The sequence below is a fragment of the Ceratotherium simum genome, chromosome 13, assembly GCF_057802395.1.
Source record: "Ceratotherium simum simum isolate JZ-2026a chromosome 13, ASM5780239v1, whole genome shotgun sequence".
Lineage (NCBI taxonomy): Eukaryota > Metazoa > Chordata > Mammalia > Perissodactyla > Rhinocerotidae > Ceratotherium > Ceratotherium simum.
In genome coordinates, this window is record NC_141912.1 from 55,650,662 (window position 1) to 55,671,915 (window position 21,254).

The window sequence follows — 21,254 nt, forward strand, 5'->3', positions numbered from 1 at the left end:
TCTAATCTTTGATAGCTGTTAAGTGCTTCAGAAAATAAAGGGCTTCCTTTTTTCTCTTGTTCCCCCTGAGCCACAAGCAAGGCAAAAGCTAAATCATCAGTACTTAAATCCTAGGTGCCGTTTCTTACACTACTGCCTTATAAATTTCTAGACAGCAAGACAGAACTGCATGTGATCAGTAACAACAAAAACTAAGCAGTAATATAAGACTCTCTAGCTTACAAAGTGCCATATGGACACATGGACATAAATAAACACTGTAAATAATAAAAGAACGTCATCAATTTTATATTTTAGAACCATTCTCTGGGTGAAATTTAGCTAACAAGTCACAGGTATTTTTTTTTTTAATAAAATTTTTTTTCATTTTATTTATTTATTTTTTCCCCCAAAGCCCCAGCAGATAGTTGTAGGTCATAGCTGCACATCCTTCTAGTTGCTATATGTGGGACGTGGCCTCAGCATGCCTGGAGAAGCGGTGCGTCGGTGCGTGCCCGGGAACGAACCTGGGCCACCAGCAGTGGAGCGCACGCACTTAACCGCTAAGCCACCGGGCCGGCCCATCACAGGTATTTTTGATAAGAACCAGCTCATGTATTAGTACTATAATTAAAAGTATGCTAAAGAATAATACACAAAGTTACTGACACCAATCATTTACCTACAAACCATAATTTGCAAGGTTGATAATCCAGTCTGCTCAGTGTGTGAAGAGACTTGTAGAGGCAGCAGACTTGAATATGTTAACTGGACTTTATTCTTAAAAGTACTCTGAAGGACGATGAATCAAAAAGAAGACATTCTTGCCAGAACAGTCAGTTTAAGGATAGGCTTAGTCATACAAGTGAAATACCAGAACCCTAAAATTGAAATACATTTGGAAAAAAGCCAGAGACGCCTGCTCACCAACAAATATAAGTTTTAATTAAGCAATCTGTTTACTTTAAACAAATGTAATTTTGGCTCCGATGAATATAAAATAACACTATATTAATTTTTTCTGGAGAAAAAGCTATATTAAAAAATTCTAACCAAATATTTTAAGGAAAAAATGTTTACACATATGGATGTAATAGTAACTTAAGCAATCATTTAAAAGCTCCACGATGTTTAACTTTTCTCAATCATATAAACTTTTAAAAATCGAACATGCCAGAATCACCCCCTAGGCACTGGGTATATGCTATTTTACAGCTGCATAAATCATAACTTCCTAAATCACAGGGAGTAATTAGTGAATAGTTGGAACTATAAGGGAGGGAAAAGTAAACACAACCTCATAGCCAAGGGGAACCTGCTGGCAGATGTGCAACATATCACAGTGCACAAAGAAATCAAACACTGGACACAGCCTCTCCTTCTAACTCATGTTCTCGTTTCATGACTTCCAGTGCAGCTCCACCAGCAAGTAGCTGCAGCCACTTTCCTCTTCTGTTAACTGAGGAAAGCGAAACGGAAGGATTGGGAAGAAGCCCTTCAAGTGTGAATCTAAATGAAATTAGGACTGAGGACCAAAAATTACCAATCTCTCAGAAGTATGATGAGTCTTCATCGACTCCCTTTCTGTGAGGAGAGTGTGTGGGAGGAGAAAAAAAGAGGAGTGAAAATAGGGCTTTGGGCCCCAAGATCAACCCATAAACAACTGGGGAAAGGTGTGTAAGGAGGGGGGAAGGTAGAGCAAACAGGGTTACCTCAAGTTAGTGATTCTTCAGTGTCCCAGCAGGGTGCTAAGGCAAGGAGGCAACAGGCCAATCTATTTCCTCAAGACATTCTGAATGTGAAACCCCAGGCTTCTCTAAAATGAGCAGACCAAAAGGGAAAGTACTCGAGGTAACAAAAGGGATTTGGATGAGAGGTAGAAGGGCTCCAAAGGTAGTTTACACAACATCCCAAGTATCAAGCTTTATGCTTAGATGGATTATCTCATTTAAATCCTCACACGAATCTATCATTGTCACCACTTTACAGACGAGAGCATAAGAAGGTTAGGTCAAACACATAATAATAAATTGCAAAGCCTGGACACAACTCCGTCTGCCTGACCTCTTGCCGCCTACCATCTTTGGCTTACATGTCACAGACTGACAACCTTGTAGGAAACATTCTTCTTTCATACAATTTTTTCTAAGTTAGCAGAATATACTATTTATAAAATAAAAAATCCAGTGAAGAAAGGTCTGTTCTTGGACTAACCTCTCAATCACCTCATTGCCCCAAGGAGCAGAACTACCAAGAATGGTTCTCTTTGCAGCCATAACTGAAGTGAAGAGAACAGGGTAAAATAATTGCATAATATTAAACTAAAATAAACAAATAAAATAATAATTTAGAAACAGCAGAGCCGGTCCCGTGGCTTAGCGGTTGGGTGCGAGCGCTCCGCTACTGGCGACCCAGGTTCGGATCCTGGGTGCACACCAACACACCGCTTTTCCGGCCATGCTGAGGCTGCATCCCACATACAGCAACTAGAAGGATGTGCAACTATGACATACAACTATCTACTGGGGCTTTGGGGAAAAAAAAAAGGAAGAGGATTGGCAATAGATGTTAGCTCAGAGCCGGTCTTCCTCAGCAAAAAGAGGAGGATTAGCATGGATGTTAGCTTAGGGATGATCTTCCTCACAAAAAAAAAAAAAAAAGAAAGGGCAAAATTTTTAAGAATTATTTCAAAAGATGGGGAACACATCCCTAGCCTCAGTCAGCACTCCACGGAAGCCAAGCCAAGGGCAAGTGCAGAGTCTCCAGCCCCTGGGCCCCTTAGGGCCGTCCCAACGCACAACCCCGGGGCCACAAGGGAGCACCCTTAGTGCACAGGCAGCATTCCTCCCACCTCCTCCTCCCTTTAACCTCCTTCCTTTAACTCGCTCCTTCTTCTCTCTTTTCTCCTCTAACTCCTCCTCTGCCCCCTTCCTTCTCCACTGTTTAAGGACTACCGGTGACTACAGTTAAAACGGACAATACAGAGAATACACATAGAATTATTCAAATTTTATCTATATGATTTAATTCCCACTTTTTTTCTCTCCTTGTTCATCAATTACTCTTTGATTTTACTGACTGATTTCTCATGGTCACCCTTTCCCTTAACATTTACATAACATGATCCATTTTATTAAAAACTCTTCAAATAACATACTTTTCATTAATTGAAGAGGAATATGGTAAGGCAAGAGAGATACGGATCTGCTTCTCTCCTTTCCCTGTTTCTCTCTGAATATGGTCAATATTTCAAGTAAAGAACATAAGAAAATCAATACAGAAGAAATATTTCTTTCTAATACTATGATTTTTTTAACCCAAAATTCTTATATTTCCCACTAATTGTATTATGACAAAAGAACCATCTACAACAAAAGTGTCCAATATTCCTTTTAGAGACAAAATGAGGCTGACTAAATGGCACAACACGCCTTTTTCATCACTTGGGTCAAACATGGAAAACATCACAGAAAGGCTGAATTTTCTCTGGTTAACTAATAACAAACAGAAACGTTAACAGCTTGGTACCTCAAAATGTTTTGAGATATTTAATTATGTTTCTTCACGTGAGGTTAATGCTGTAACATCTAGACATAAAAGAATGAAAGATTTAAAAAACTATGTTCTCACATATTTGAGTTTTGTGTCAGAAATTTCAGTGTACAACTCTTAGGATTATAAAGAAAGGCTACTTTGAGCTGACACGAGAACAAAACAGAACAAGCATGTAAGCAGCTGACAGTGGGAGTTCGTCAAGACTTTACTGTGTAGCTCTCCCCTCCCTAAAGTGGCTCCTCATTTAGTAAAAGCTAATATTAAATTCTGACCTATAACAGACTTCGAGAAAAAAATTAGCTAATTTGATTACAACCCTAATCAGTTGGACTGGCACCTATGTATTGGCTGTTGTGCAAAAATGTTTATTTTCCTAATTCTTACTGTGGTGAAGCAGAGTTAATTAAGCTTTAAATCTTTGAGATTTGCCATTTTATCAAAAAAAGAGGTCACATATTCCAGATAAATCAGAATTTGAACCCTTGCTGTTAGACTCGGAAGGCTGTGTGTGTGTAACCACTAAATTAAACCACCTTGGAGGATTGTTAGAAGGATTAAATGATGTAGTGTATGCCGTGCATATGACATACAGTGAGAATAGTTTCACCAGGCACTGTGATGGGCCCTAGGAATGAATAATACAGCCTTTGTCGTCAAACAGCTCAACTAGTGTTTTGACATTTTTAGCAAAGGCAGCCTCCTTATACTCAATCACCCAATTTATGAACCACTCATAAGATGAATGGCCCAGTCCAACATGCCTGGCACATAGTAGGCCCCCAAAAGATATCTGTTTAGTGCCAGTGCTATAGTTCCCATGGGGTCATCCTCATTTATGCTTCTACTTCTCTCCAGTGCCCCCTGCCAGCAGTTGTGACTTGATTACCAACCTGGAACCAGAGCAGCTGCACTCCAGAAGACATGGGGCAACCCTCAGTGCTCCCCGACATGTCCACCCCCAGACAGCCACAGATGCAAAGATCGCCAGGCCAGCAGCCATCAAACGGGCACTTCTTCATCAGAACCCTTGTTTCACTTGGATTCACCTCAGAAATGGGAAAATCTTGCCAGAGCCTTCAGCTCCAAAGTTCCACAGCCCACCCCTCACCTCAGCCCGTCTCAGCCTCAGCCTGCAGAAGAGAGTCCCCCTCACACTACGTGCAGGGTACATGCAGGATGGGACAACAGCTTGGAAGAGGGTAGGTGAACTGCTGGTGTCCTTTACTAGAATTCACAATATATTTCCTCACAGAAGCATCATAAAGCAGAGGGTCTCAACCTTTTATTTCTTGCCAACACACCAGAGGATTCAGCTCCCAGCAGTAACAGATGCTCCCTACAGAAGTGATTCTTAACTGGGGAGTGGGTGACATGCCCCCCCTGAAGGACACATCAGAATACGGGAAAAGGATTTTGTCAATGGGTGCTGAGAGAGAGGGGACTAAAATGCCTCTTGGGTAAGTCTGATATACTCCCTGAAATAAGAATCACTTTTATAGAGGGCTATTACATGCTGTTACATTATTGATACCACTGCAATGCTACATGATGGTTTAAACAGGATTTTTAGGACAGCTTAAGAATATGACCACATTTAAAATAATGTTTCTATGTGACAAAACTCTTTCCAAGTCCCAAACAACATCACCTATTTCCAATTTAGGGTTGTCCATAAAAGGTGCAAAATGTGACTAATAGTTCATTGTGAAATCCTAAGGGTTCTTTAGCTGAGATTTATGGAAGGGCTTGAGTGGGATCCAATAACTCCATGAAATTGTATGCAAATTTTGTATCCACGTGTATTTTTCTGGAGAGCTTATGTCAGATTCTCAAGTGACCCATGGCACACAGATAAATACTGATTTAAGACCCAGCTCTATTAACTAACCGCTTCGTAGATAGAGAAACCGGACATAAGCACCAATCTGTGGGTCATACTAACCACAAGAAGTGAAATGAATCTAGACTTCTGTCTCTACAGCCCATCTTCACTCTCATCTAACCCTCTGCCACCCACATAAATCTGATGCCGGAACTTAGTTTGAATCTTGAGAGAAAAAAAATCTTACTGAGAATTGAAGCTTTTCCACGCCCTAAAATATAAATATTTACATATTTCTTAAACTGCCAAGATTTTTTAGAGTCCCATAATAATACGTTTTGCTAATGTCACAGAATACACTGTAATCACTGGGTACTTATCTTCCCACCTCCATCATTACCCACAGGCCACACACCAAACAATTACAGACGCTTAAAATGCATGTGAAATGCTCTAGAATTCAAACTTCCAAGTTGATACTGAAAAGCTGTGCTTCAGAGCTACAGAATCAATTATTGCACAATAAATTACACAAAACAATTCCAAGATATAAAAGAAATATAAATTCACCTTCATGAGATGCTGATTTATCCATTTTGTAAATGTTTTCTTTTGAACTTTGTCCCGTTCATCTGGAAGGGGAAAAAAAGATATAAAATAAGGTTGGTAAAATCAATGAATAGGAGAGTATACTTATTATTATGCATATAAAACAAACATAAGGTATTCAACAGATACTGTTTAGTGCATTTGAATTTTCTTGTTAACTCTCGGCAACTTTAGGCTATCTATAAGAAAGTGTTAAAGAGCTCTCCGTCAGACTGGTCTCTTCCCGGTGCTGTATTCACCAACATTACTCCCTTAAACAGATGCCCTCTGCACGTTCTCTCGCATCACCTCCCATATCACCACTTCTACCACCAGCATGTTGTCTAACCTAAACTTTACAAGCTTCAGGGGAGCCCTTGCACACTTCCCACAGCACTTGACCACATTTTACATCCCATTTGGTCTTCACAACCATCAGAGAGAGGGTAGGTAGTTTCATTCCCCTTTTATAGGAGATGAAACTAAGACTTAGAGAGGTTAGAACACTTGTCCATGATTATTCAGCAAATAGTTTAAAGTTGTGAGGAAAGGCAGGACTTACATTCAGGCCCTTTGGCTTGAAGCAGACTCTGGTTTAATTACTAACCATGCAGCTTCTCTCCTAGATTCCCCATTTTGAACTGTCTGGCAAAAAAGAAATGTCCCAACTAGGATCCTTGCTATAGAGAGTGATGCTGCCCCAGTTACTACAGACACAGTGCAGAGACGGGTGAGGGAAGGCTTCTTACGATTTAAGGAGAAAGAATACTGGAATATTCTGGTTCATCGAGTTATTATTTCAAAGGAGAATCATAATCTTCCAACGTCTAGAGCTAACCTTCAAAGCTACAATACTTTCTTCCTTCCCCTGCTTCTAGGCCGCAATTTCCTACTTTCTTGCCTCCTTCCTCCCTCCTCTCTCCATCTGGGGATAGCTCTTTCTTTTTCATTGGTGTTCTTTCCTCTCCCATCACAATTCTCCATCCTTTCCCTGGGGGTAAGACATGTCTCACTCTCTTCATCTCTCTTCTTCCTCATTCTTTATCCCTGAACTCTCTTAAACTATTTTAATGGAACTAAAGTTTCTTAGACAATGCTGTCCTATTTATTACAAGTATTTATACAATTTACAATAATTTAAATATGAAAATAAATCAACTGGGAAAAATATCTATGAGACAAAGGTTACCAATAACAATATAAACAAAGAGAAAGAAAAAGATGAACTTCTTAATATGTAACTGTGCAAAAGCAGACAGGTAGTCCATTGAAAAAAAATTAATGCTAATGGCTAACATATTGGACAGTACAGATATAGAACATTCCCATAATCACAGAAATTTCTATTGGACAGGACCACTCTAGGACAAAGTTCTACCAGACAGCACTGCTCCAGAACAATTTGCCAATAAATATCAAAAGCCTTAAAAATATACTACACTCTTTCACAGCAAGTCTACTTCTAAAATTTATTCTAAAGCTACAATCATGGTTGTGCACAAAATGTATCTATGAGAATATAAATCAGAGTATTTACAATAGCAAAACAAAATTTTTGGAAAAAACATAAATGTTCAAAGATAAGGAAACGGTTAAATAAATTTTAATAAAGCAATCCAATGGGTTTGGATTCGATTCTTTGCCAAGCTACTCAACGATGGCATATTACTTAGAGTTCTCATACACTTTAATGCCAACATGAAAGGGCAGGGGCGGGGACCATGTAACCTAGTTTGTATTTCATAAGCATTTCTTCTCCAAAGTACCTCCTTGAAATCCTTTCCATTTCCTATCATCATCTGGGAAAAACAAAAAGGCACATAAACATAGCCTCCCATTTGATCTGTCCATAACAAATTCCTTTCAGTGCCCCCAACTTCTAGTCTACTTCCTGACTTAACATTGGTATCAAAAAACTAGAGAAAAGGTTGCAGAGAGCAGACCTAGAAAACAGAGGCTTGCTAAATCTGAATATAAATGCTCAGAATTTATGCTAAAATTGTTAAATTTGCCTGAGTCCCAATATAAAATCCCCAGGCACTTTGCTTATAACTACTCTGCCAAGAACATTAATAATTGTTAACCAGGGCCGGCTCTGTGGCTTGGTGGTTAAGTGCGCGCGCTGCAATGCTGGCGGCCTGGGTGGCACCACTTCTCCGTCCATCCTGAGGCCGAGTCCCACATACAGCAACTAGAAGGATGTGCAGCTATGACATACAACTATCTGCTGGGGCTTTGGGGGGAAAAATAAAATAAATAAAATCTTTAAAAAAAAAAATAATAATAATTGTTAACCAACATTATCATCCACAAAATATTTATTAATTCCTCTGTTGGCCCTTTTGGGACATCATCTACACCTCACTCATCTTTGTCCACCCCATAGAAAATGCTATAACGCCTTTATGCACTCAACAAATAAATGTCATGATGTCAATTAATTATGTTTCAAAAAGGACAATCCAACTCAGAATAACAACGTCTAATTACTTATATACTTACAAACAGTGGTATACACCACCATACATCTTAAAGCAATATGTGGTGTCTTACACGTCTTTCAGCCCTGCTATTCCTAAAGAGTTCAGAATGAACCTAAATTACTAATTAGTACGTAAGGCAAGAACAAAGAAAGAGACGCAGTCTACTAGTCCTCCTGACTGATAAAATGCAGATTCTACACTTCCCCCCTTTACTCAGTCATTCACTCCAGCATCGATCAGGTCCTCTGATGAGCCCAGTGCCATGGTGGTACTGGTACCACCAGGCTGGACAGAAAGAGCACCGGCCCTTGCTGTCTGGAGCCCACCACCTAGAGAGGGCACCTGACATGAAGGTACTGTGATAAGCATGCCAACTGAACGAAGCATGTGGCACCTACCATGTAAGCACGCACAAAGGAGAGAAAGACCAACCCTGAGCATGGCAGTTGGGTGGGGCTTGAAGGAAAGGAAGCAGAATAGCAAGACAAAAGTTAGCCATGGGCAGACTTCTCCATCAAATAGAAACCCTGATTTAATCATTTCAGATTGAAAGAGCATAGCTAGAACCCAAGCGTTGTGATTCCTTCTAGAGTTGCTTCCACTACCCAAGATACTGTCACCTTTCAAATGGAAGTGCTGAACACACCTCAGTCACAGACAGGGTGCTGGGGAATCTGGCCCTGCTGAGCGATGTGAACTTTGGACCAGTGAACGCAAACAACGGAACCTCTGCGCCAAAGTCTAGTACTCATATCACACTTTCAGCAGTGCTTTCCTAAGCCTCCAGTAACAAGAAAACAGAACAGGGAAACAAAAAGAAAAGACTACTTCCTAGGCAATACCCATATTATTCTGTCCAATTAATAACCTAGGACCCTAATGTTAAATCGTCAAGAAAAACATTGCAATGTATTATTAATTAAAAATCCTTATAATTCAAGAATAGACAGCTTCCACACTGAGTTACAAAATATGAGATTAAGTCATTCCTGTAACTATCCCCCCAAATTTTATTAATTTCTTGAATCATCACACAGTAATATGAACTGTAACAAATTTACTCTGTCCCATTAAATTTAACATATTATGTGTATTGTATCAACTCCTCTCTTCTTGGTACATGATGGTTAATAAAATCTAGTTCTTATTTTCTAAAGTAAAAAAAACTAGTCCTATATTTGAAGGAACATAAAGAAGTAGAATACACGTTCTAAAGACCAATCCCTCCTGGTTAATTTCTTACCCATGCGGTATATCAAGAAAGCTGATTTAATCGAATAATTCACCTCCAAGTACAGATGAGAGATTCACTTAAATAATACAACCATAAAAGGTTACTGCGATCACTGAGGTTTTATTGCGGCAGCTGATACTAGATGCTCAAAAGCATGGCTGAAAATGTAAATGCGTGCTCAATATTTGGCACGTAATACTGAGGTACTATCCAGGGATTATGATCTACAACTAAAGTATATGAGTAACATACAAAAAATAAAGTTAACTAAATAAGAGACAAAATTCGTAAATTCTGATACTGTTTTCTCACAGTAACAACCTGAATCTTTTCTTTTACACCATCATGAACCCAGATGAGTCCCATCAAGTACACCAGGGAAGTTCTTTGACACTAGAAGGCTCCCACAATGCTCCAATAATGAGAAAATAGTTACTGTGGCCTTTAAGCGTCTCAACTTTCTTCAGGAAAGCAACTCACAATCAGGGAATAATTTTAGTCTGGGGAGACTGTGATTTTACCACTTTCCATACACATTATTTCAGAAGGGAGTTATTTCAAAAGGGACTTTTCCGGATTACACCATCTAATTTTCCAATTACAAGTCTTATAATGGTTCTTTATTTCATTTCAGTGAGGGATGTCTAACACTGAGATTTATATTTAGGGCAATGTTGCTATGATAACAAAAAGGGAAAATCATTCCTGAGATTTTAACCAATTCTCTTGGTTTTACAGACTACCCAGTTATTTTTCTGAATGAAGTTTTATAACATTCCTCTGTTGGAAAGTTATTTCATTTACAGATAAGTTTTAAATGAAAAAACATACTTACGATCACCTTATAAAGTACAACATGGCTGAAAATACATCATGACAAAGAATGCAAAGAATAATAGAATCTGGAAACAAAAAAATTAAGTGTGGGGGCCGGCCCGGTGGCGCAAGCGGTTAAGTGTGTGCGCTCCGCTGCGGCGGCCCGGGGTTCGTCGGCTCGGATCCCGGGCGGGCACTGACACACTGCTTGGCAAGCCATGCTGTGGTGGCGTCCCATATAAAGTGGAGGAGGATGGGCACGGATGTTAGCCCAGGGCCAGTCTTCCTCAGCGAAAAGAGAGGAGGACTGGCAGATGTTAGCTCAGGGCTGATCTACTGACCAAAACAAAAAAAATTAAGTGTGAAAAAAGAGCACTGATTATTACAACCTACACTGACTGGTTTTCAGTAAAATCCAATCAAAGCTAAACCCACTTAGTATCACACACATAATAAATACTGAGATCATTTAAACACATATCCTATGCACAGCAACATGGGGGAAGGTTCCCTCCAGGGAGCCTCAGGCGTTGTTGTGCAAACCCGTGCAGATTTCTGAAAGGTGCCCCACAGTCTGCTCAACCCCCACCCAGCAAACCTGCACAGGTAGAGCGACCTTCCGTTCTCAGTTCTGAAAACATGGAAGTGACATTGTAGGGGATCCTACTAACCCATACAGCACATCAGCCCCACGAGCTTTGCGTTCCAGTCTTGATCATTTTTCTCGAGCTGCCCCATCGTTCTGCGGGAAATCTGTCCAATGATTCCTTAAACTCTTTCCGTACAAACTCTGTGTGTCGGAGTCCTGTTCACTTTCTATGTAGCAAGGAAAACACTAACTAGACACTCCCACTTCCGAGCTGAAAACTAGTCAACTCCCCCTTTTAAACAAACATTAACAAAGCCAGCCTCCTCCACTAGTTTGTAGGAGACAATACAACTGTTACTAAAAAGAAACCAAATTATTTACGTCTCTTTTTAATCTTTAAGCTGTTCATACGAAGTCACTTAAAAAGAAAGTTTTGATTCTCTTTTTTGCCATGGGGCAAGCCAATAGGATGTTAGATTTCACTGCTGAACTAGCTCATCACATTCTCTCCTCTAACACCCCAGGCAGGATTCCCCTGCAATTAAAAACAACACCCAGCCTAACTTGTTCAACTCACCCCTGATAAGTGTGCTGCAAAGGTGATTTGGAAAGCTCAACCTTACAGGCTGGACACGTATCCTTCAAGGGCAATACCACCACCAAGGATCTCCTTATATATACTTCACATACATTTTCACTTGAATCTCCCAACAATTCTTTGAGTTGGATGGTATGTCCTCATCTTAAAAGATGTAAAAACCAAGGTTTCAAGAGATTAAGAAACTAGTCTAAAATTCCACAGCCTAAGGGCCATCTTAAATCTCATTCCAAAACCCACTTCTTTTCTTTGTCATCAAACAATAGGACCCCTAATCTAATATTGCAGGAAAAACAAGGAGTCTCCAATTTATGAGAACTTCACTTCTGAGCAAGAAGAAATGAAAAAAATGTCAAGAAATGAGAACGCTTGTTCTAAAGAAGCAACAGATCGAGTATCTTCAACACTCCCTGTTTGTCTGAAACACTACACAAATAGAGCTGCCTGAAGAGAAACTGTACAACAGTAACTCCAAAACAACAAAAAAAGACCACTACTTACTTTCAGCAATAGGGAACCAGCAAATTCCATCACGCCAAGGGAAAAGACACTGCTGGATTAATAATTGCCAATATGCTTTGAAAGATCCATGTACAATTTCTAACTCCATTCTAAATACATTATAAATGAAAAAGCTGTACCAACTTCTGCAGAGCAATTTAAAGTTTCTGCTTAGTATCCTTCAATTCCTTTCTCTCCCTTTCCAATTGTCTTTTAGAGCCCCTGCCTCCTCTACAGAAGAGCCTGAGCCTACCTATTTCACTGAAAGATTATATAGCAAACACTTTGGGAGCACATAGTAAATACGTACCAGGTATTATTCTCAGCTACACACATCGAACACACATATACTGCATATTAACCTCTCAACAGCCCTGAAAGATTATGCCCATTTACAGAAGAAACTGAGGCCCTAGAGGTTAAACAACTTGCCCAGGATCACACAGCTACTGAGAGCACAGAGTGGGGTGAGGATGTAGTTTGCAAAAGCCTAGTCAATATTATAATTTCATACTTGGAAAACAAATGCTAACTTTTAAAAATTAAGTTAAACAGCAAAAAGTAAAAAGTGAGGCTGGGCTAAATCTTCAGTGGTGGGGATACACAAAAGATGGAATTCACCTTCTGCAGGTCAGTGATTCTAAAGAGTGGAACAAAGGTCATCACAGGGCTTTACTAAGAGGCCATATCAGAATTTAGGGCGAGGATGAGATGTCTGTGTTTATTAATAAGGACCAGGTGTGAATTTTAAAAGACGATTGGGAAACACTTTGCAAAAGGCTTTATCAAAAAAAGAAAGCAAGAAAATATAAAGTGGTGGAGTTGTGTGGCAAAAACAAGGGCGGAAGGGAAGACAGGGAACTGGTCAGTTTCCCCACCACGGCCAGAAACGGCTCTGTAGTACAATGCAGTAAAAACAGCAAGGGAAAAGCTATGAGATTGCTGCCAGTACAGAAGAAGTGGCCGGAAGAAACAGCTGGGATTAGTGCCAAGACCAGCTCCTGAAACTGAGGGACAATGAATAGTTGGAGACCAGGGAGCTGGGAGAGAGAGGATCAGACCTGGTGCACACACCACCCCTCCCCATGTCGAGTCCCACCTGGCCACCTGTGAGCTAGCAGCCCTCACCCAATCATCACCCAGGGGCTCTGCCCCTCATCCTAGTAACACCTCCCTTGCCCTCACCCACAGTGGCCTCAGCCAACACCGCTCGTGACTAGAGGTAGGTGAAAGGTTCAATGCTTCACGGCTTAAACAGAATTCTTTCTCTTCTATCAGAATTGACAGCATAAAAAGGTTCCAAGGTTGTCCCTTTCTTATTACTGTCTTTATCAATTTAAATTCCCAATGTTGATGATTTTCTTAGCTTTTGGTTTTTTATCACTATTATTTGTTAGAATTTGAATCTAAATAAAATTGACATCGATTTCTGTAGCAGTCTTTCCTTGACCAGAGCATAATCAATCCACAGCTTCTGTGCATGTATTCTAAGTATGGCTAAAAACTACATTTTAAAAGGAGTTATTAGCATATCTAAATTATAATCTTCATAAAGAAGCTCTTCACGCTTTCAAAAACCCTTAATCCTTCTGCCAAGGAAATGAAGACAGGACAGCTTAAAAAGGAGGTATTTCAAGACAGGCATGGAACTGACAGTGCATTTCAAACATAAAGCTATTACAGTAAAATCTTCAGATTTATACCACTTGACAGTACTTGAAGAAATTACACAATATTAGAAACGAGACTGAGAAATTTTTAAAAACAAAACCATTAGAAGAAAATATAGAAAACTCTGTTTTAAAAATAGTTGGGTAGGTAGAGTGTTTCAAAACAAGTTACAAAACCCAAAAGAAACTGGACATATAAAGGCTGACAAATTTGACAGAGCACTGATGTAAGAGCAGACAATATAAATGAAGTTAAAATTAAAAAATGACTCACTGAAAGAAAATACCTGCTACATACATAATACACACCACGAATAACTAAAATAGATGAATAACTCCTATTAATCAGCTCCTCCCCAATTACAAATGATGTGAGCATACAATTCACAGAAGAAGGAATGCAAATGGCCAGTAAAGATATGGGGAAATGCTGCATCACCCTCCTAATCAGGAAATGCAAATGAAGCAAACGATTTCATACTGGCATAAATTTGTAAGAATGATAATTACTAATGCAAAGAAACAGATAATCCCAAACATTGGTGGATGTGTACAATGGCAGAAACGTTTTTGAGGGCAATTTGGCAGTATCTATTATAAATTCAAATGCATATAACGTTCTGAAGCAATTCCACCTGTAGGGAATACTAAAGAAATACTTGCATATATGTGATTAGGATGTTTACTGTAGCAAAATATTTGACACCATTTAAATGTCAGTCAGTAGGAGACGAGATGAATGAATTATACTTCACCCATCCTATAGACTATTAATAAGGGAAAACCTGCACAGAGTAACATGAAAAAGATCCCAAGATAGACAGTTAAGCAAAAAAATGCAAAATAATAAATAGATATAAAAGATGCACATCAAATTGAGAAAGAGCAGTTTCAACAGAGGAGAGTGAAAGCTGGAAGGAAAGGGGATTGGTGTGATATATTTCATATTTCATTCTGCATACTTCTAGACCGAGTGTTGGAATCTTTTACAAGGAAGGTGCATTTGTGTATTACCATTAATAGTAACTATGAGAAAAAAAGTTTCAAATTCTTTTCTTCATTTATGTATTCAATACTTTGGTAGACTCTACAGAGGACACAGGAAAAAAGACTAAGACACAGGCCAGAGTACCCCCCTGAAGAGAGCTCAACACTTCAGGTGTGGTTAGGTTTGCTGATGGGCTGCTGGCTACAGAAGACAAGGGAGAGTGCAGGGCACAGGGGAGGAGGAAGGGGAGGAGCCAGAGGTTGGGAGAAGAGGCGGAGGCACCACGGGTGACACCTTTTCAGAGGATGGTGGCCCAGGCTGGGATACAAAATGATGAGGCTGTACAAAGTCTCTGAAAGGAAATCAAAACTGAGAATATATTCCGAAATCACCCTGCTTGGAGGGCATCCTTCTTGGAAGTTTAACTGCCACAGAATAAACGCAGTATGGTTTTGCCCTCATTTGTCAGGAATCCAGAAACAGGACAAAGATAGAATGTGCTAAGTAAGCTGAGGCATAAATGATGCAGAACAATGGATGCCATAAATCTCTCCCCACAAATGCCTTTTTGTGTCCTCCTCGCCTGCTGCCACCAACCCCTGGCCTCCCCCCGCCCCAATCAACTATCAGATCCCGGGCCTTCCTGTCAGCGCAGAGGCTGTGGATCAACAGTATCGTGGCTGGGAACAAAGAGGCACCGGGTTCTGCACTGAAGAAGAATTGACCGGTATCTGTTCTCACGACTGGCCGAGAATTGGAATATAAAACCCCTAGAATCTGCTTTTAATCTCCTCTCTCCTACCTGAGCATCCTAAAAACATATGAACATAAAGAACGGCCAAGAATTGGAATATAAAACCCCCAGAACCTGCTTTTAATCTCCTCTCTCCTACCTGAGCATCCTAAAAACATATGAACATAAAGAACGTCCAATTACAGTTATACTGCTAGAACATTTATGTATCGTATATGATCTAACTGCTGCCTTTCTGAGTCACTGTTAAGGACAGAAAGTTTCTGCAATTCTACACTAACTTAAAGAAATTAGAGTTCTTTTAGGGTTTTCTATCTTAGCCTTTCTTTCCAGATTCGGAGATCTGGTTAAGAATATATCCCAAAGTGCACAGATATTATATAAATTGATGAACACAAATTAAATAAATATCATTTCCATGTTATTTAAAGATAAATCTATTGTGTTTATGGATACCATAGGTAATTTGAGGTTTTAAAGTCTTTGGTTTTAAAAACTTTTACAATTATAAGTACTACATATAAGGAAAACAGAACTGTTTGCTTTAAAATACAAATTAATCCAAGATACCCTCAAAAATTATTGAAGTAGGACCTTCAGTAGCTCAGATAAAAATATAAACCACAATTACAGTGAATGCATAGAGTTTCTCAGATTTATTTGAAATTTTATGACTTGCCGCTTTCTGAAAGGATCAGATCTCCTCTTACGTTTACGCTGTTTCCTGTCCCAACCAATACCCTATTTAGATGATACACGCCTACATAAGTTCAGTAAGTAATTAGGTGCTGTTAGACCTTAACACACAAAAAGAATTCCCCTCTTTGTAGTTCATTATCTACGTGCTCCACTCGGTGGGCTATGGGAGAGAGCTGTGGTGGGGATGGAGAACTGATTTAGGAGTCAGTATGAGGATAAAGGACCTACATAAACTTGAGTCCAAATCCTGGCATCAACACTGCTAGCAATTTCAGCTTAGGAAAATGATTTAACTTCTTTGAAACTCAAGATTCCTTATCTGTGAAACAGAGTCACCATCTTCAGATACCTTCCTAGATACCGACCACACAGTAGTATCATAAGCAATAAATAAAATGATATAGTACAAATATGATATATTCGGCCCTCAACAAACACTACTGGCTTCCTAGTCACTTCAATTAGCAAACAGGCATTGAGCACCTACAAAGAACCTCAAAGTCACTATGCCACACACTACAGAATTTCACATCATCTCATGACAGTCCCACCAGGACTATATTTATGTATCACAGTCCTCATTTTACTGAATAAAAATCAATAAATAAATTTCAAAGAACTTAATCTAGCCCAAGGTTTCTCTAAGCAAGGAAGCATCAGAGCTGGGATGTGACCCAGATTTTCCTTCTATTATACAGGAACCAGGCACGGGGTGACTCAAACCCATACACTCTCCAAAATCAAGGAACCTAGGAAGGGGCAGAAGATAAATAGTGCTTTCACGTCTTACCGTACCAATTCCAGAAAAAGAAAAACCAAAATACAACGTCCTCGGCTACTGAGGAAATGATCCCTTCACTAAATAAACTGCATAAAATTCCTCTATATTGTAAATTAGAGAAAGGTATAGAGAAATTCTTCATTCTGCTAAGGTGATAGAGTAAATCAATACAGGGCCAAAAATAAGAACCCAGGAGTTCTCACCTCTCTCTAGTACCAGACTCTGTAGGTTACTGCACAATGGAATGTTCTTTTTCTGTTTACCTTGAATGTTAATCAGAGTCTTTCTGGATAAGCAGTAACTGGTACCATGAATCTGTCACTGTGGCCCAAGGAACAAAACCAAATACACCGTAATACATGGTCTAATATTCATCTAACAAATTTCATTCTTCATGAAAGAGTGACCTAGAATTCTTTTTTTTTTCAATTGAGGTATAATTGACATCTAGAATTCTTAGTAACTCCTTTCATACAGCTGTGGTCTCTTTTATTCTGATCAATGGTTTAAGAGGTTTTTTTCAGATTGTGAGGCCGCACTTCTCAAGTCAATGTAAATTATAGGGTGAGTCACACGCACAACACTTTTCACGCCTATAAGACAAGAGGCCAGTCACAGAGTGAGTTAGCAGCAGGGACAAAGGGTGGGGAACACCAAAGACGACTGCTCGCACAACTGGGGAAAAATTTCAGCCTGGGCTTGTTTCATAATGAGATTACCTCCCACCCAAAGTTTTTTATTTAAATGTGGTTTACAGCTTGAGGGGCAACTGCTTCAATTACAGGATCCCCATGCATGCCCCAGTGGGCTTCAGAGGCCACACACCAGGTGACCCAAACCCATCCCAGAGGGGCTCTGCCACCGCCGCACCCCTGCCCCAGCTGCACGCAGGAGCTCTGATGAGCCAGGAAAGGCACTAGTAAGCGTCTGGGTGCCAGAAGCCTTCTCCCTGAGGCTTATTTCCTCTTGGGGGCAAAGATCTTCAAACCTGTTTTAGCCAGGGACGCATTCTCCCAACCACAGCTTACCCAGAACATAAAAGGTAAAACAGATGGAGATCAGAGAGCTCGGACTGCAGTCAGAGGAGAAAAGAGCTTCTCCCTAAGTCACCCACTGGAGAATATCACCTTGGGTTGATCATTTCCACGCCTCAACTTTCTAGAGAACTCTTGCCTTGTCCACTTGCTGTTTTTTCTAGAAAACCAATGGCAAGTTTTGAAGAAGTGGATACTCAGATATCCTTCCAGGTATTTTAAAAATACTCTATGCACCTTTGTTGTCTACTATTAGAACAGTGGTCTCAAACTTCCAAATTTCATGGCCCCTTCCACCTATCTTCATAAGAAAGTTACATGTCATATACTAGCCCCTAAAAAAAAATGGAGAAAATATATATAAGAAAAGAATAGTCAATGCATTTTTTCTGTTTCCATACTTTGATTAATGAGTAGATGAATTATATAATGAAAATCAGGGCTAGCAGAGTGAAGAAGAGAAACTGAACAACAACATGCAAATAACAGATGCATATAAGGAAGTTTTGCTAATAGCTTATTCTGTAGGGTAAGAATAGGCACCCTGAGAAAGTGTTGATGGGAGACTCCACTGGAATAATCTTTGGGGAATTTAGCAATACTGATAAAGAAGTTTTTAAAGTGTTCATAATATGCATGTGTGCTGACACAGTAAGTACAGTGCTTGACATGTATATGGTAATTATCATGTACCAGGCCCTGAACTAAGGATTTTATATCTTCACAGTGGATGCCTGTAATCATTCTTAATTTACAGATGAGGAAACCGAGGCACTGAGAAGTTAAGTGATTCGTTCAAGGTCAGAAAATTGATAAGTGGAGAATCTGGGATTCAAACCAAGGCAGTTGGCCCCACAATCCACACTCTTAACCCTGCTGCTCCACTACCTCTGGAATAGAGTCTATGGAAAATCCAAACATCAGACTACGATTTATATAAGAAAATACTCATTTCAGCCTTAAATGCAATTCTCGTCTGACAATAAAACTCAATATTTATAAAAGTATTATTAATGACTACCAAATAATAGAAAAATGTTAAATAATCTAAATATCCAAAGACAGAAAAATGATTAAGTCAGTTATGATGCAGCCACAAAAATGATTCGCTATGCATTCATTAAATACTGAAGAGTTTCAGTGACATGAAAAATGCCTATTATAATATCAACATTTTCTTCCAATTTTTCTTCATGGAAAATATATATTATTTTTTACAATTGGAAGGGCGGGTTGCACAGCAGGGATTCTTGTGAGATTTTTGTTTTAGAACCTCTTGATTTGTAGAATACTTTTTAAAAAAATGTCTTATACCTTACCTTCCTGGCTGCTACGTGTCATCTTGAACATGTGAGGCTAACAGTGAAATACCAGACTCAGGCAGCCATTTACAATGCTGAGAATTTTTCCCAAGAGACAAGCCACTGAGAGAACAGGGCACCACCATGTAGCCCATTAGCTATAAACCAACCCCGCATTCAGCAACCTCTGCTTGGCTACTGAAATGAAATTTGCAAAGTAAAATTTATTTCAATAAGGAAGTACTTTCAGGGCCCCACAGGCCAGAGGTGTGACTCAGGCATTTGCTCCAGCCCAAACCTAGTCCAAAAGAAAAATGAGGGGATGGTGTAGAGAAATGAGGTCAATTTAAACTTCAGACATCACCTGACATCTAGTACTAAAAAACTCAAAGCAAATCACTAAAAACATACAAACTCAGTCTCCATTTTTTTGTATACAAATCTCTATGACTAACTAAATTAATAATGGCTTGAATTGCATCTCCCATGAAACAAAGGTTTACATGTTCCTAAAGATCGTATTAAACATCTTACTGGGGCCACCACTATTTCCAAACCCACATTTTTTTCCCCCATAAGGTAGCATTCCATTCATTCAACAAGCATCTCTTGAGAACCCACCACGTGCCAGGCAAGAGCTCAGCACGGGAATACAAAATGGAATGAGTCACACAGCTGCCTCAGTCCAGTGGGAAGGGACTTGGAAGCCAGAAGTTGCAAAACTGCGTGATAAGGGCTATGACAGAACTATGCAAAAGGAGCTTAGCCTGACTGAATTTTTTTATTTTTTATCTCAAGGTTTAACTAACAAAATAACACAATACTAAGTGTTCAGTTCAAAGAGTTTTGACAACTGTTTGCATCCTACACCCAGCACCCAAAACAAGACATACAACACTTCCACCCCCTTGTGTGTCTTTGCAGTCCATCCCACACCCCTCCCACGGGCAATCCAATTTCTATCACTATAGATTAGTTTTGCTTGTTCTAAAATTTCACATAAATAGAATCTGCGTCGAGCTTTTTCCACTCAGCATAAGATTTTTTAGACTCATCCATGTGGCTGCATGTATCAGTGATTTGTTGCTGTGATTACTCAGGTACTTCACACTGTACGCATGTACCAGTCTGATTACTCACCCGCCTGCTGATGGATGTTGGGCACTTTCCAGTACATAGCAATTTGTGCTACTATGAATAAGGCTGAGTTTAATCAGTTTTGTTTCATTTCTTTGATTTGTATTTGTGTGTGTTTTTAGTGTAGGGGCAGGGAAGGTGGAGAGTACAAGGTAGGAATGAATAGGGTGTGCAAAGAAAGTAGACACGGGAGAAGGCAAAGTCACGAGAACATTACAGGTGACCAGGCATGGATGAAGCATGGGACGCATATAGAACAATCAAGGGTGGTTAGGCCAGAATAAAAGGCCTAAAAAGATATGTCAGGCTAAGAAGCTGGGACTCTATCAGAAAGGCAACAGAGAACAGTGAACAGAACTTTCAAATAGCGGCACAGAAGCATTTTCCTTACAGCCTCAGTGAGGCAGCTTAGAGCCAGCAACTCTGAAGGCAGAAAGACTCACCTCAAACTCCCACTCTGCCATTAACTCAAGGGCTGGAGCAAGTTAGTAAAACTCCCTAAGATTTATTTTCTTCATCTGTAAAGTGGAGAAAATACTAGCCATTTCAGAGACGTGTAGACAGGCAGAAAAGAAATAGTGGATGTTATGCAGCTAAAAGAACACTTAGCATAAAATGGTAGCTCCTCTTAATGTTGTTGGATGGATTTAAACGCACTCATCACAAACATTTCCGGGAATCTAAGTAATGGCAACATTAGAAGCATCCTTGATGGCTTCTGCTAA

The 21,254-nt window shown here is 39.7% G+C and overlaps 1 protein-coding gene across 17 annotated transcripts in view; it reads right to left on the reverse strand.

Moving 5' to 3' along the window:
* Positions 1-21,254, reverse strand: part of DST (dystonin) — a 432,349-nt gene that overhangs the window by 245,770 nt on the left and 165,325 nt on the right. For 16 of the 17 annotated variants that reach the window (XM_087438739.1, XM_087438737.1, XM_087438738.1 and 13 more), the window contains one exon: positions 5,927-5,988. In XM_087438739.1, the coding sequence (XP_087294865.1) occupies positions 5,927-5,988 (62 nt within the window). Of the gene's footprint in view, positions 1-5,926; positions 5,989-11,148; positions 11,279-21,254 lie in introns of those variants that run through there. The other variant, XM_087438743.1, reaches the window with a different exon arrangement.